Source organism: Triplophysa rosa, unplaced genomic scaffold (assembly GCF_024868665.1).
Source record: "Triplophysa rosa unplaced genomic scaffold, Trosa_1v2 scaffold88_ERROPOS1393935, whole genome shotgun sequence".
NCBI classification, from domain to species: domain Eukaryota; kingdom Metazoa; phylum Chordata; class Actinopteri; order Cypriniformes; family Nemacheilidae; genus Triplophysa; species Triplophysa rosa.
Window position 1 is genome coordinate 84,970 of NW_026634898.1, and position 14,072 is coordinate 99,041.

The 14,072-nt window shown below is 41.2% G+C and overlaps 1 protein-coding gene across 1 annotated transcript in view; it reads left to right on the forward strand.

The window, feature by feature from the left end:
* Positions 1–14,072, forward strand: part of LOC130551296 (THO complex subunit 2-like) — a 47,093-nt gene that overhangs the window by 15,679 nt on the left and 17,342 nt on the right. The window contains exons 8-13 of the mRNA XM_057328869.1: positions 7,745–7,905; positions 8,016–8,108; positions 8,452–8,607; positions 10,509–10,681; positions 11,386–11,581; positions 13,872–13,910. Of these exons, the coding sequence (XP_057184852.1) occupies positions 7,745–7,905; positions 8,016–8,108; positions 8,452–8,607; positions 10,509–10,681; positions 11,386–11,581; positions 13,872–13,910 (818 nt within the window). The remainder of the gene's footprint in view (positions 1–7,744; positions 7,906–8,015; positions 8,109–8,451; positions 8,608–10,508; positions 10,682–11,385; positions 11,582–13,871; positions 13,911–14,072) is intronic.

A 14,072-nucleotide genomic window follows, 5' to 3' on the forward strand; every position in this document is an offset into this window, starting at 1 on the left:
ACAACTGAGAGACGTGATTTGTGTTGATATGAATGTAACTCATCGTCACACAATAGGAGCTGAAGTGCTTTACTTAAGCAATCAGTCAATCAGGCCAATCAGACTTTCACATAACACAAAGAGAAATGAAGCTTTGACCAAGCATGTGCTGAACCTGATCCTGATGACTTATGAGGGCATTCACTTGTACGTCCTTCGTAGGTAAACTACAGTTTATAATCTACAATACGTTGTAACGAAACACACTTTACAAATGGTTTATCAGATGAAGAACATTTATTAGTAATGCAGATTAATGTAAGTCATTAATGGGCCTGTCATGACAGTCAATTAATCGACTTATCGAGTGATATATAAAATTTGATCGCCATTGTGTTTTTGCATTTGTTTAGATAAAAATGAACGACATAAACATTTTATCAGATCATGCTGTCTCTGATAGCTCTGCCCTGTGTCTTGTGTGTCAGAAGCGGGGCTCGCGCGTGCACACAATCCCATGCACGGACAGCGGCAGTTTTTAAAGAGGTTATTTGAGGAGTTATATTGTGTTTTCCTGATGAATAAAGTGCAGCAAAACAGTAATCTGGCATGTGTATGGTTACACCTTACACCGTGTCCTAACCAAATGCGATGCGACACCGGGACACACGATAAAAGGTTTCTTTTCCATGTTAATTGGCGGTTTTGTCCTAACCAGCCGCGGCAGACAGCTCCGCCCACACATCGATTTCATTCGATGTAAGTTCTGCACCTTATGAATATTAGTCACCAAACATGGATAAGGACAGGCTATGTACGTTTGATTACATACGTTTAGATTGTGAAATTATAGGACAGCGTCCAGTGAGGCATCACTGAAGTCATGAGAACAGGACGCATCTCTCTTTGTGCACTCTTCAGCTACAGCGTGAGAGGGTGCGTGCACAGAGAAAAACTGATTCTGATTGGCTGTGCTTTGCGATTGATTGTCGCGTCCCAGTATGGACAAACAAATTGCTTATCGCAGGAATCTCAGCGCATTGCATTTGGTTAGGATGCGACTCAAAAAGTCACTCCAGATAAAGAGACATTAGCCAGGTGTCTATTACAGATTTGCGCAAAACTTAAAGGCGCAGTTCTTGAAAATCAGCGGCCACTAGCGTTGTATTATAGTTTTGCAACGAATCTCTGAGTCATTTGCCCACCCCTCCCTTTCGAATTACGACGGTGGCCGCAACAGTAAAAAAAGATGTCGTCTACTGAGACAGCGGATAGCAGCCAGTGATACAAGCAGGTAAGGCAATATATTAACGTAATTAATCATTTAACATGTATTCTATTGCGAAAGTTACTGTTACAATTCTATAATTAGATATATTTCTTGCGTGCTATCTAGTACACGCTGAGAGTATTGAAGTAACTAAAGTTAGCTAATCATAAATAGCAACGCTGTTCAAAGCGTTTGATCTGACAGCGACATAGGCAGTTAGGTGTAAGTTAGTAGACGTTTGTCTCCCCCTTTGTAAAGTCAGGAACAACCGGAGTACGTACCGCAGGGACGGAAAAACATTATTATTCGGAGGTTATATGGCCATTTGTATAAAATGCTAACGTTACCGTTTCAACAAAACAGGTGTTTGGTAAACATTGAAAATGTGGAAACATAGAAAATGTTGAATTATCTTACCAGTCTAGCAGAAAACCGGCAACTTCGGCGTCGCCTTGAAAACATTTGTCTCTCAACAGTGCCTTCCATCTGGTAATAGATACACCGATGTTTATCCTGGATTTCTGCCGCCGTTTGTCTCTAATTCGTCTGGCAGCATCACGTTTGCGCTTCTTTGACGACGGAGATTCACGCTCTGTCGGCTCTTGTGCACAATACGCATGGTCCTCCATTTTATCAAAACTTCTAAGACAGAACAATCAATTGCTTCAGCTAGACGACGACTACTCCTCCTTCTCTCCGTACTACGACTTACTACTTTGTGCGTCTTCAACTCAGTGATGACGCAAGCTGCGTCTAAAAACACACACGAAGACCAACATATACGAAACGCGCTCTGTAGAGCTGCTTGTCCGTTAGAGCTTACTGTACAAAACATGGCTGCGCAACATAACAAATTCCATGTAGATAGGCCCGCTCCCCATGTAGATACAACTGGTTTATTCTAAGGTAATAAAACATAACTTTTCATTACGTAAGGTTTTTATACACATCTAAAGACACAGTTTTGTATGTTATATTGCATGTTATATTGCATTTCTGTTAATAGATCATACAAAACATCCCGCACTGTACCTTTAAGCAATAATTTCTAAATGTTTACATAAACAATGTTATGTGAGTGAATTGGAATTTTTTTCTTCTCGTGATAAGTCATTCTGACCATAGTTCATAGGCAGGGCTGGGGAGTAACAAAATACATGTAATTTAGTTACATATTTAAGATTTGAGTAACTGTATTTCATTACAGTTACTTTTTAAATGATGGTAATCAAATTATAGTTACATCAGAGAAGTATTTTAGATTACCAAAGTGATTACTTGGAATTGTAATGGCATTTATTTCATTTAAACTTTATATTAACTGTAAAGGGCAATTAATGTAAACAGCAATCGGTGATTCTCTGATAATCTGCAAAGCATCCTATACAGTTTCCTACTAGTCAGTGGGGGTCGAGATCTGTTTGGTTACAAGCATTCTTCCAAATATCTTTCTCCGTGTTCATCAGAACAAAGACATTTATACACATTTGGAACTCCTCAAAGGTGAGGAAATGATGACAGAATTTACATTCTTTGGTGAAGTATCCCTTTAATGTATTGTGTTGCCTTTTTGAGCATCAGCCTTTCTTCCATTTCTTTTTTCTAAGATTGTCTGCTTTTTTGCTTTAAGCTATATTGTGGAAAACTGATGTTGTTTAAAATAATATGCAGGGGAAAACTAAGTCCTCTGTTTGGTGGTCCCTTTGTTATGTGTATCTTATTAGTGTTCCAAAGTAGTGTTGTCAAAAATATCGCTATTTCGATACGTATCGATACTGAAAAATCTGAAACTGTTCTAATACGCATGTCTCACGTATCGATACCAGCTGCGCGTTCCCGCTCACTCTTTTTTCCGACAGTGAGTTGACATGCACTGCACGTGAACGCTGTGTCAACAGAGCCCCGCATCCTCTCACAGACTTGACTCGTTTGAGGCAGATAAAGTGTCAATGTTAGAAAAGATGGCCAGTGCAGAGTCTCAGTAACACATCTGGCGCTTGGTGAACGCTCGTTTACTCTTCCCATGTTTACCATCGCGCTCTATGTGTGTGCGCTGATCAATAATTTCATCCACTCGTTTTATTCGCCCTGGTTATATGTTGTTTATATGTTAACAGAGTCTCCGCAACAGTTCTCATGTTTAATGCACGCGTTTCTGCCTTCATGTGCGCTCATCAATGATTTCATCCACTCGTCTCGTTCGCTCTGGTTAAGTTGATGTTTGAAATAATGCTGGTGCAGGTAAAGTCTCCGCAACAGTTCTCGCGTGTGATACACGTTTGCTCTTCAGTGTTTACCATAGCGCTCAATGTATGTGCGCTGTTCAATGATTTCATCCACTCGTCTCATTCGCTCCGGTTAAACGTTGTTAATGTTAGACAGATGGTCAGTGCGGAGTCTCTGCAACAGTTCTTGCGTTTAAAGTTTGCGTTTCTGTCTATATGTGCGCCGATCAATGATTAAATGTGAATAAAAGCCAAATAAAAAATTGTAATCATATAAATGTAGGCTATTAACTAACATTAACGAACAAAGAATGAGCAATACATTTGTTCAAGTTTTTTTAATCTCTTTTAAATGTTAGTTAAAAAATACAACTATTTATGTAAGCACTGGTCCATTAATACTGACAAATACAACTTTGATTTTAAATAATACATCTATTAGTAAAATGAACATTAGATTAACAATTAATAAATAATGTAAAAATATACCTCATTGTCTAATATTGTTCAATTTAACTTTAAATAAAATGTAAAAAATTTAGGGCCTTATTGTTATGTAAGTTTTTTCCTCGTGGTATCGAAAACTGTATCGAATATCAATATTTTTTAGGTATTGTATCGAAGTTAGAAATTCCAGTATCGTAACACTATTCCAAAGTATTCTAAAGTATTTAGATTAAGTTACAGAATTTGTGTAATCTAACGAAATACGTTACAAATGACTTTTTAAAGCATGTATTTTGTAATCTGTATTGAAATGCATTTTAAAAGTAACCTTCCCAGCCCTGTTCATAGGTTAGGTTTCTGGGCAGGTTGAGGACCAACGGTGCATAGTGCCACCTACTGTGATGAAAGAGAAATGTCTACATTTCCCTATATTACCTCACTGTTTCTAATAAATCTCCACACTGCACTCGCTCGTTTTCCTGCATTTAGGCCATCATATATTATAAGATATTACTTCATGTGAATTCCTTACATCATATCTTTCCAAGTGTTCTGCCCAAACATACCGGGAATGGTCATGTGATGTTTTTCATACACCACGTGACTTGTAAATGTGACAAAAAAGTGTTTCCATGGCAGTTTTGTGAAATTGATGTGTTTCTGTTGGATGTATTTTCAATGTGCTATTTGAGTTTGTGCATTTTGAAGGGTAATGGAAACGGAAACGCTGCTATTGTTTTTCATTGTTCTATTGGGCAAGAGTATTTTAAACGACCACATTATGAGAGACAAAAGTGCTGCCCTAAACTTCATCATAATGGCTTGTAACACAAGTCAACCATTCATAATTAGCCTAAGGACCAGAGGTATCTCTTTAATTTATTTAGAATTTTTAATTTAGTTAATTATTGTTTACATTCCAATTTCAGTGTCCTAATATTCTAACAATAGCCCTTTGTTCTTTAAAGTCTGCATGAAACTAAAAACAATCATTCTAATTGTTTTACACAGTGGTGAAGTATTTATTATAAATTATTTATCCGTGCACATCATTATTTAAAAAAAATTCATTTGCACTTGTAATCTTTAATCAAAACGTGAACCTCCTCTCCCTCTGAAAATGACCACTCTTCAATTCTGGTCATGAGGAATTGCGCGAGGGCGGGGCTCCAATGACTGACATATTGCAATCTGGCGTTCAAATCTTTCACCTTTTAACGATCCAATCAGTTATCAGTGGATGAAATCAAGTCTCGCCCTACATTTTTTTTCTCCTTTCTTTGCTGTCCCCTCAAAATAACTCAACACACAGCCATTAATGTCTAAACCGCTGGCAACAAAAGTGGGTACACCCCTAAGTGAAAATGTCCAAATTGGACCCAATTAGCCATTTTCGCTCCCCGGTGTCATGTGATTTGTTAGTGTTACAAGGTCTCAGGTGTGAATGAGGAGCAGGTGTGTTAAATTAGGTGTTATCGCTCTCATACTGGTCACTGGAAGATCAACATGGCACCTCATGCCATAGAACTCTCTGAGGATCTGAAAAAAAGAATTATTGCTCTACATAAATGGAGGCCAGTGGTCACCACCCCTGCTCCTGGAGATCGACTGTCCTGCAGACTGCAGCTCCAACCCTGCTTCAGCACACCTGTCTGTAATTATCAAGCAAACCTGAACACCTTGATTGGATAGTTCAGGTTTGTTTGATTGTGGTAAGAGCTGAAATCTTCAGGACGGTCGATCTCCAGGAGCAGGGTTGGTGACAACTGGCCTAGGCTATAAGAAGATTGCCAAGACCCTGAAACTGAGCTACAGCACGGTGGCCAATACCATACAGCGGTTTAACAGGACGGGTTCCACTCAGAACTAGTGCTGTGTGTTGGCAAGTGCTCCCGATACGATACATATCACGATAGATGGGTCACGATACAATATGTTGCTATGTATTTCGATACGATACACATTTGCGATATATTGCAAAACTTTAAATAGAAAATGTAAAAAGTAGAGATAGAAATACAACATGCTGTGCACCACCGGGGGTTTTCTGTAAGGATAAGTGTAAAAACATCCCTTACCTCTGCAGAGTGCCAATGATGTGTGATGCATGGACCTTTAGATCAGAGGTTTGGCTTCTCAAACTGTGGGTCGTGCCCCTCAAGTGGGTATCACAGGGGAATAAGGCGGCTCACGCAAGTCACTTGGCTGTTGTGGTGCATTACAGTTAAAACACTGAACATGGGCAGTATAAAACCTCTGGTTCATCCGTGCTGTAAATGTGCTGGTGTCACATCCGTGAAAGCACAATACATGTCATTGTTACGTTTCTCAATAAACTTTGTGTCTAATGCACTGCAGTAGCCAAGTGACTTGTGTCATGACTTGTGAAGCCTACAAACAGCATTATTTGATATAACTCATTACTCCATGACTTATTTTGAAAACCAAAGCATACCCACACATCAGCTCTGAGAGCTCCAAGCGTTCTTATGTTTTTTGCCATGCTCGCTTCCACTTACTTTTGGCCGTATGTATATGACATGATTTAAAAAATATATTGCGGTAGTTACATGTATCAATATTTTTGCACAGCCCTACTCAGAACAGGCCTCGCCATGGTTGACCAAAGAAGTTGAGTGCACGTGCTCAGCGTCATATCCAGAGGTTGTCTTTGGGAAATAGACGGATGAGTGCTGCCAGCATTGCTGCAGAGGTTGAAGGGGTGGGGGGTCAGCCTGTCAGTGCTCAGACCATACGCCGCACACTGCATCAGATTGGTCTGTATGGCTGTCGTCCCAGAAGGAAGCCTCTTCTAAAGATGATGCACAAGAAAGCCCGCAAACAGTTTGCTGAAGACAAGCAGACTAAGGACATGGATTACTGGAGCCATGTCCTGTGGTCTGATGCGACCAAGATAAACTTATTTGGTTCAGATGGTGTCAAGCGTGTGTGGCGGCAACCAGGTGAGGAGTACAAAGACAAGTGTGTCTTGCCTACAGTCGAGCATGGTGGTGGGAGTGTCATGGTCTGGGGCTGCATGAGTGCTGACGGCACTGGGGAGCTACAGTTCATTGAGGGAACCATGAATGCCAACATGTACTGTGACTTTCTGAAGCAGAGCACGATCCCCTCCCTTCAGAGACTGGGCCGCAGGGCAGTATTCCAACATGACCCCAAACACACCTCCAAGACGACCACTTCCTTGCTAAAGAAGCTGAGGGTAAAGGTGAAGATCTAAACCCTATTGAGCATCTGTGGGGCGTCCTCAAAACCGAAGGTGGATGTCGTCATGGAGGAGTGGAAGAGGACTCCCGTGGCAACCTGTGAAGCTCGGGTGAACTCCATGCCCAAGAGGTTAAGGCAGTGCTGGAAAATGATGGTGACACAAAATATTGACACTTTGGGCCCAATTTGGACATTTTCACTTAGGGGTGTTCTCACTTTTGTTGTGTGTTGAGTTATTTTGAGGGGACAGCACATTTACACTGTTATACAAGCTGTACACTCACTACCTTACATTGTAGCAAAGTGTCATTTCTTCAGTGGTGTCACATGAAAAGATATAATAAAATATTTACTCAAATGTGAGGGGTGGACTCACTTCTGTGAGATACTGTGTATTATCATGTCGTAATCAGTGGCATAAAATGACAATAATATCGACCATCGCAATTGTTTCTCATGCAACATATCGACAAAACAAAAGAAAAAGGCCTAGTCATGAATGTGAACTGGGACAGCGAGCCAGAACAAATGTGAACTCCAGTGACTGGCTGGCATGTGTGTTTGGACATGTTGAGATCTTGATGTGATGTGTCCTTAGGATGTTTTAATCTGGACCCGAACCGTGTGCTAGACATCATCTTAGAAGTGTACGAGTGTCGCTCTGACCAAGATGAGTTCTTCATCCCCCTCATCAAATCCTACATGTGTGAACACCAGACCCTCTGCCACATGCTTGGATTCAAGTTCAAGTTCCATCAGGTGCGTTATTGATACGACACATCTTCAGTACTGCAGACTTCTGCAACAGTTAGAAAGGATATAATGCTGGTCAAGGCCGGGGGTTGATGATGTTAATTTTGTGTGTTCAGGAACCCAATGGAGAAACGCCATGTTCTCTGTACCACATCGCTGCGGCTCTTCTTCAACACAACCTCATCTCTCTTGAAGATCTGTATGTTCATGTAAGTTCATGTTTACCCTCGTGTGTGTGTGTGCTTTAATGGCCGGTCTCTGAAGATAAGTGATTATTTGATATCACAACAGCATGGAGCTGAAATTCTCTTTTATCCAAACAGGATCTTTCACACAGTTGTGTTGTGATCTTTAAGATCTTCATTACTGTATGCCACATTTAACATGATTAGTGCTCGCTCACCGTTCATGGTCTGTCTGAAATCACCTGCTGCAGCTGAAGTGTTTCCAGATGCTCCTGCATCAGATTACCATTCTTACTCATTTCTGACACTTGACTTGACTTGTCCATGCAGCTGATTCACTGAACTGAACTTTTGTCTTGTGTTCCAGCTCCTCCCAGTGGACTCCAGCATTGTGGAAGAGCACAAGAGAGAGATCTTGGAGGCCAAACAGATCGCCCGCAAACTCACCATGGTGGTCGTCCCTTCTGAAAAGACAGATGACAAGGAGAAAGAGAAGGAAAAGGAGGATGAGAAGAACGAGAAGGTAGCGCATGTCAGTTGTGCTGTAATGAATAAAAAATGTAATAACATATGTGCTGATCATTGATAAACGAGCTGCGGGTGCTGTGGTGTGTTGTTAAAGTGTTTACAGAGCTTGCCCACATAATCTTCACTCTTTTTGACAGTTTGTAAGAGATTGACTGAAACAAAGTAAATGATTTTTTGACTGGCTATCGATGGCTTCAAAGCAACAACATAAACCAACATTACTGCACATGACAGCTATTGTGGCCCAGACTTAACTTCTGGAAGAACAGAGTCCCTGTAGATTATTTCTGAAAACAAGCCAAAGAAACATGTAAATTACTTTAGTTAGCAAGTTAAAAGGATGTCTAGCCAGTATTGTTTTGTGTTGCCAGTAGTAGAACCACTGCTTGGCTAAACTTAAATGCAACAGTTACTGTTGTGATTTTTCCTCTTTTGCTCCGAGGAAACGACTCTTGAGTCAAGGTTTTGAAACCAAAAGTAGTTAGACTTTATTCTCACAAAGCTGAAACAAAGCCGAGTTGGATTGCAATGCAACTGCCCAACCCTGGTTGGGGGCAGACCTTTATAGTGTCCTTACACACACACACACCTAAGTTATTGGGGGTTACCCTGATACCTTTAACAGATGTCTGATCTCAGCATTCCTAGCTGGTGAGGGGGGGTTACTAACAAAGACTCTGGTATTTACGACTAGAGATGAGCTAACAAAGACCAGATCTTATGTAGAGATAGATTTATAATAGTAATGTAAAGTGTACATGATTCCTTTATATTTTGGTCAATAAAATCTTCAACATTACACGACCCATTCAACAAAGTGTTTATTTGATAAAATTAGTATACGATCAAGGGTTTTGCCCACAGCACCGGTGCTACAGAGGTTTAGTTTTGTAGCACAGACCAAACAGTTAAAGTATAAAACAGCACAAGTATAAAATGTCTGTTATCATCTTTGAAAAAAACAAGTGTAGGTCATCACATTAATAGACAGCTAACTTACAAAGGACATTATTGTTACATGCAGATGTATTAATTAGGGACATATCATTTTTTCCCCTTTAATTTGATTTTTCTGAGTTCTGTATTTCAATGTTTTACTATAAAATAGTAAATACATTTTTCCACAGAATTACTGTTGTATACTATAGTACCCAAAAATGTTACTGCAAAATTTACTGAAAATGGCCATTCTAAACAGTGACACGGAGCTGTGCAGTCGCCTGCCAATGGCGTCATATCCGCGTCACCCTTTGTTACCGCCTTTACTGACGTAGAAACCGCATGACAACAGTGTCATGGACAAATGCGGAAGTAGTGTGTAGTGTCTAGCAAGCCTCTAACTTGTTTCGAGCAGTCACTTATTTATGGACCACAATTATTCGCAAGATTTATAAAACATGTTAGCAGATGTTATAAAACATCTGCTAACATGATTTCTCGTTCCCGTCTGATTGATGGCCATCAGCGGTGGAGTTGAAGACAACAGATCCCATCATTCCACGCTCCTTCACAGCGTCATCAAGCTACAGCATTGTTGTTGTTTTGATTGATTTTACCTTTAACATGTTAAACTGTACAACTCATACACACACAGAACAAGCAGATGAAGTTCAGCAAATTATTTATTTATACAATTATTATACAATAAAATTTGAATATAAATGAACATATAATAATTAAAATCTAAACAGTTATATTATTAGCCACTCTTGCATCCAATGAAAAATCCAGATTTTGTAGATTGTCTGTGGGGTGAATTAGGTGTGACATTACTAAGAAGCATCTTCAGAGACACACACATCTGTGCTGAGATCCCCGGCAGCACAGATAATGATGCCGTATGTGAAGGTGTGTCCTCCACTCCTCTAATCCGTCTGTCTCTCTCTCTCATGTCAGCCTCCTGATAATCAGAAGCTGGGGCTGCTGGAGGCTCTGCTGCGGATCGGCGACTGGCAGCACGCTCAGAGCGTCATGGATCAGATGCCAGCTTTCTATGCCACCTCCCACAAGACCATCGCCATCGCTCTGTGCCAACTGCTGCACTACAGCGTGGAGCCGCTGTACCGCAGGTACACACCGCATACACGGGGTCATCTCTGCACGGGACACTGACTGGGATTAAATAACCAGCAGATGTGTGTTAGCGTTTGTCACCATCTGGTGTCACCAAAAAGGGCTGGAATACCCAGACATGGCTGTCTGTCATTTCTCTGCTCGACAGGCACGTGACCCATCCTTGACAACGTTTTCTGTACATCCAAGTAGCGTTTCTGTGCCAATATAACTTCTGCTACGTTAGAAAAAGTAAATTTGACAGATTAAAAGCTATTTATTTCATTCTGAAAACATAATTTGTCTTGACTGTGTAATATTGGAGATGCATGTTTTTACATTTATGACCTCTTCATCACACATGTCTGTTGCTTGGAAACAACAAGAGGAGGGAGGGAGCGGCTGTCTCTTGCTTTCTAAAAATGTAGAACGGAGATGATCACACAGTTCTATTTGGGGAAGAAAATGAGCATGAAATGTAATTGAATTTGCTTTGGCAGTTCCAAATTTCACTCGGGCAGCCACTGAGAAATCGTTGCAGAAAGATCTGAGGATGGAGAGACGGGGAGATGTCACCTGTTGCCCGCCTCCTAAAGTGATCATGACAGAGTCCACATGAGACGTGCTTTGAAGCGTATTGTCAGGCTCCGGCGCTGGGGTAGAAGGCACAGTTGAAACTCCGTTGTTCTGACCGAGCTCTTTGAACTTCATGTATTTGTAGGGCTGGGGTTCCCAAAGGAGCCAAAGGCAGTTTGATGACACCTCTGTGGAACAAACAGGCACTGCAGCCGGCCGAGACCTTCCAAGACTTATCCAGAGACGTCTTCTCCATGCTGTGCTACCTGGGTCCTCATCTGTCCCATGACCCCATACTGTTTGCCAAGATCATTCGACTGGGCAAGAGTTTCATGAAAGAGGTAAACACCGACACAAGGGCTGAGTGATACGGCTCATAAACAATACAGATGTGTTTCCATCCACTTATTTGAATGCGCACTTTGGGATTTTGCATAAAGACACGCTGGAGGGAAACACCAAGATGGCTATAAAACTCGCTCAATTGAGTTAAAATCATTTTTTATCAGATGAGAAGAAATATGCATTAATTACAATGGAAACACATTTACTTGGTAATTTTCTTGATGTGCATCAACGAAGTCATGTGACTGCCTCAGTGGATGGCCTTGACTAACCAGCGCACGGTGCGGTGGTGTTGTACAGCATGAGGAATGTTGTACTGAAATACTTCAGCCAAAGTCTGTGGTGAAGATGATTCGGCATTACATCACATAACTGTTATACGGCTGCGTACTAAAGTGGTGTGATCCTGTGTGATTGTGCACTTCAGGGACCAGCCTAGAATGATCACACCGGTGTGAAAGGGTTAAAAGTGAATAATGTCGGAGCCGATAGCCTCGTGGGCAGTGCTCTCTGACATGTTGCGCATCTGGCGACCCGGGATCGATTCCCGTCTCATGGTCCTTTCTCGAACTCAACCCCTGTCCCATCTCTCACTTAACTACAAATAAAGCAAAAATGCCCAAAATAAATATTTAAAAATAAATAAGTGAAAAATAATCAGTTTTATTTACAGTATATATCGCCTTTCCAGAGCTCAAGGACGCTTTACGATAACAGCAAACAGTAATGCATATAACACAGACGTCAACATAACTGAACATAGGTGAGTTTTGAGTAATGTTTGTAATATGATGTATATGAAGACACATGAAGTGAGCAGTAGGACCTCATGTTAATGAATGAACGCCTGTATATGTTCTGAGTGCATTGTGCCTCACTGCACCAGTGTTTGCAAATCATTTCTCATTGTACGACAATGGAAGCGACGCACGAGCAGAGGAAGTCAGAATGAACTTGCAGCGCTTAAATGTGTTAGCCATCTGACTGCACAAAACTGTTCAAGTTACTTTTTAATGTCTTAGCATTAAGTTCATAACTCGTATTTTATTAGGAAGATGTTGTGAAATCCTTCAGAATGACTATAATTTTATCTGAACCATACTTTTGTTTTAATGATGACATTTTATAGTTAAAATAGTTTCATATAAAAATCGAGCTGTCCTAACAGTGCAGTGATTATGGTTTATTTCATGAATAAATATGAAGGTTAGATGTCAACCTGTTTCTTCGCAATTATTTTCATCAGTATTGGGTTCACAGGCTACTTTTAACATGGTATGTGCGTGTGTGTGAGGAGCAGTTTTGACCCAGAAAAACCTCTGGTTAACTTTACGTGATGTTTATTGGTAGTGCTGTCAGTAAGATCTCTCAGTAACAGTGACAGAGTTTTGGAAGCGCTTTTTTGTTGGGTCAGTTGAAAGTGCTGCTGGTTTCTGCCGGTCGCTGCACAGACAGACCAAGAGAAAGACGAGCTGCGTCGGCAAAGCAAAACGTCACGCTTGCGGGGCGCTTCCGGCAACTTTTTTCTACTGAAGTGAAGTGAAAGTGACCTATTTGTCAGATATGGTGACCCATACCCGAAATGTGACCTCTGCATTTAACCCATCCAGAGAGTAGTGAACACACACACCCGGAGCAGTGGGCAGCTATCACTGCAGCGCCCGGCGAGTGTTACCCGCCGGCCCTGACAATTCAACCGGCAACCTTCTGGTCACGAGTCCCACTCTCTAACCATTAGGCCACGACTGCCCCTAAAAGCTATGGTTTATCTAGACGCTTGACCTGATGAAAGAAGTCACTGCAACACTGGTTTGTGCGCGTGGCGTGCCTGTGTACGTGTGCGTGTTTGTTTAGCACTTGGCGGGTCCGGAACGAATTCCCTCCCGGTCTGTATCCTCAGATTGATCAGCGTATGACATCAGCGTATGACATCAGTATGCCGATCGTCTGCGCAATGTTGCATGAAGTCAAACACACCTGATATTATCGGATATTGGGATGTTTTTGAAGTCGATTATCCATCTTTTTTTTAAACCCATCGCCCAGCCCTAGTTGTATATCAGCTATGAACTCTACAGTCTCATGCTTTTGTTGGGCTCTTAGCGTGTATTGATATGCATTTGACCTCTCTCTCTCTCTCTCTCTCTCTCTCTCTCTCTCTCTCTCTCTCTCTCACTCTCTCTCTCACTCTCTCTCTCTGTCTCTCACCCCCTCTCTCTCTCTCTCTCTCTCTCTCTCTCTCTCTCTCTCTCTCTCTCTCACTCTCTCTCACTCTCCCTCTCTCAGTACCAAAGTGAAAGCAATCAGGACACCAAGGACAAAATGGTGAGTCATTGAAAAGACAAGTTAGATCGGGAGAGTTTAAAGGCATAGTTCACCCAAAAAGGAAAATAATTTACTCAATTTCAAGGTACTTTATTGGAACGAGTGCATGTTCTGACAATATTGCCAAAGCATTGAACATGTAACAAAAGAGTAAAATTAAAA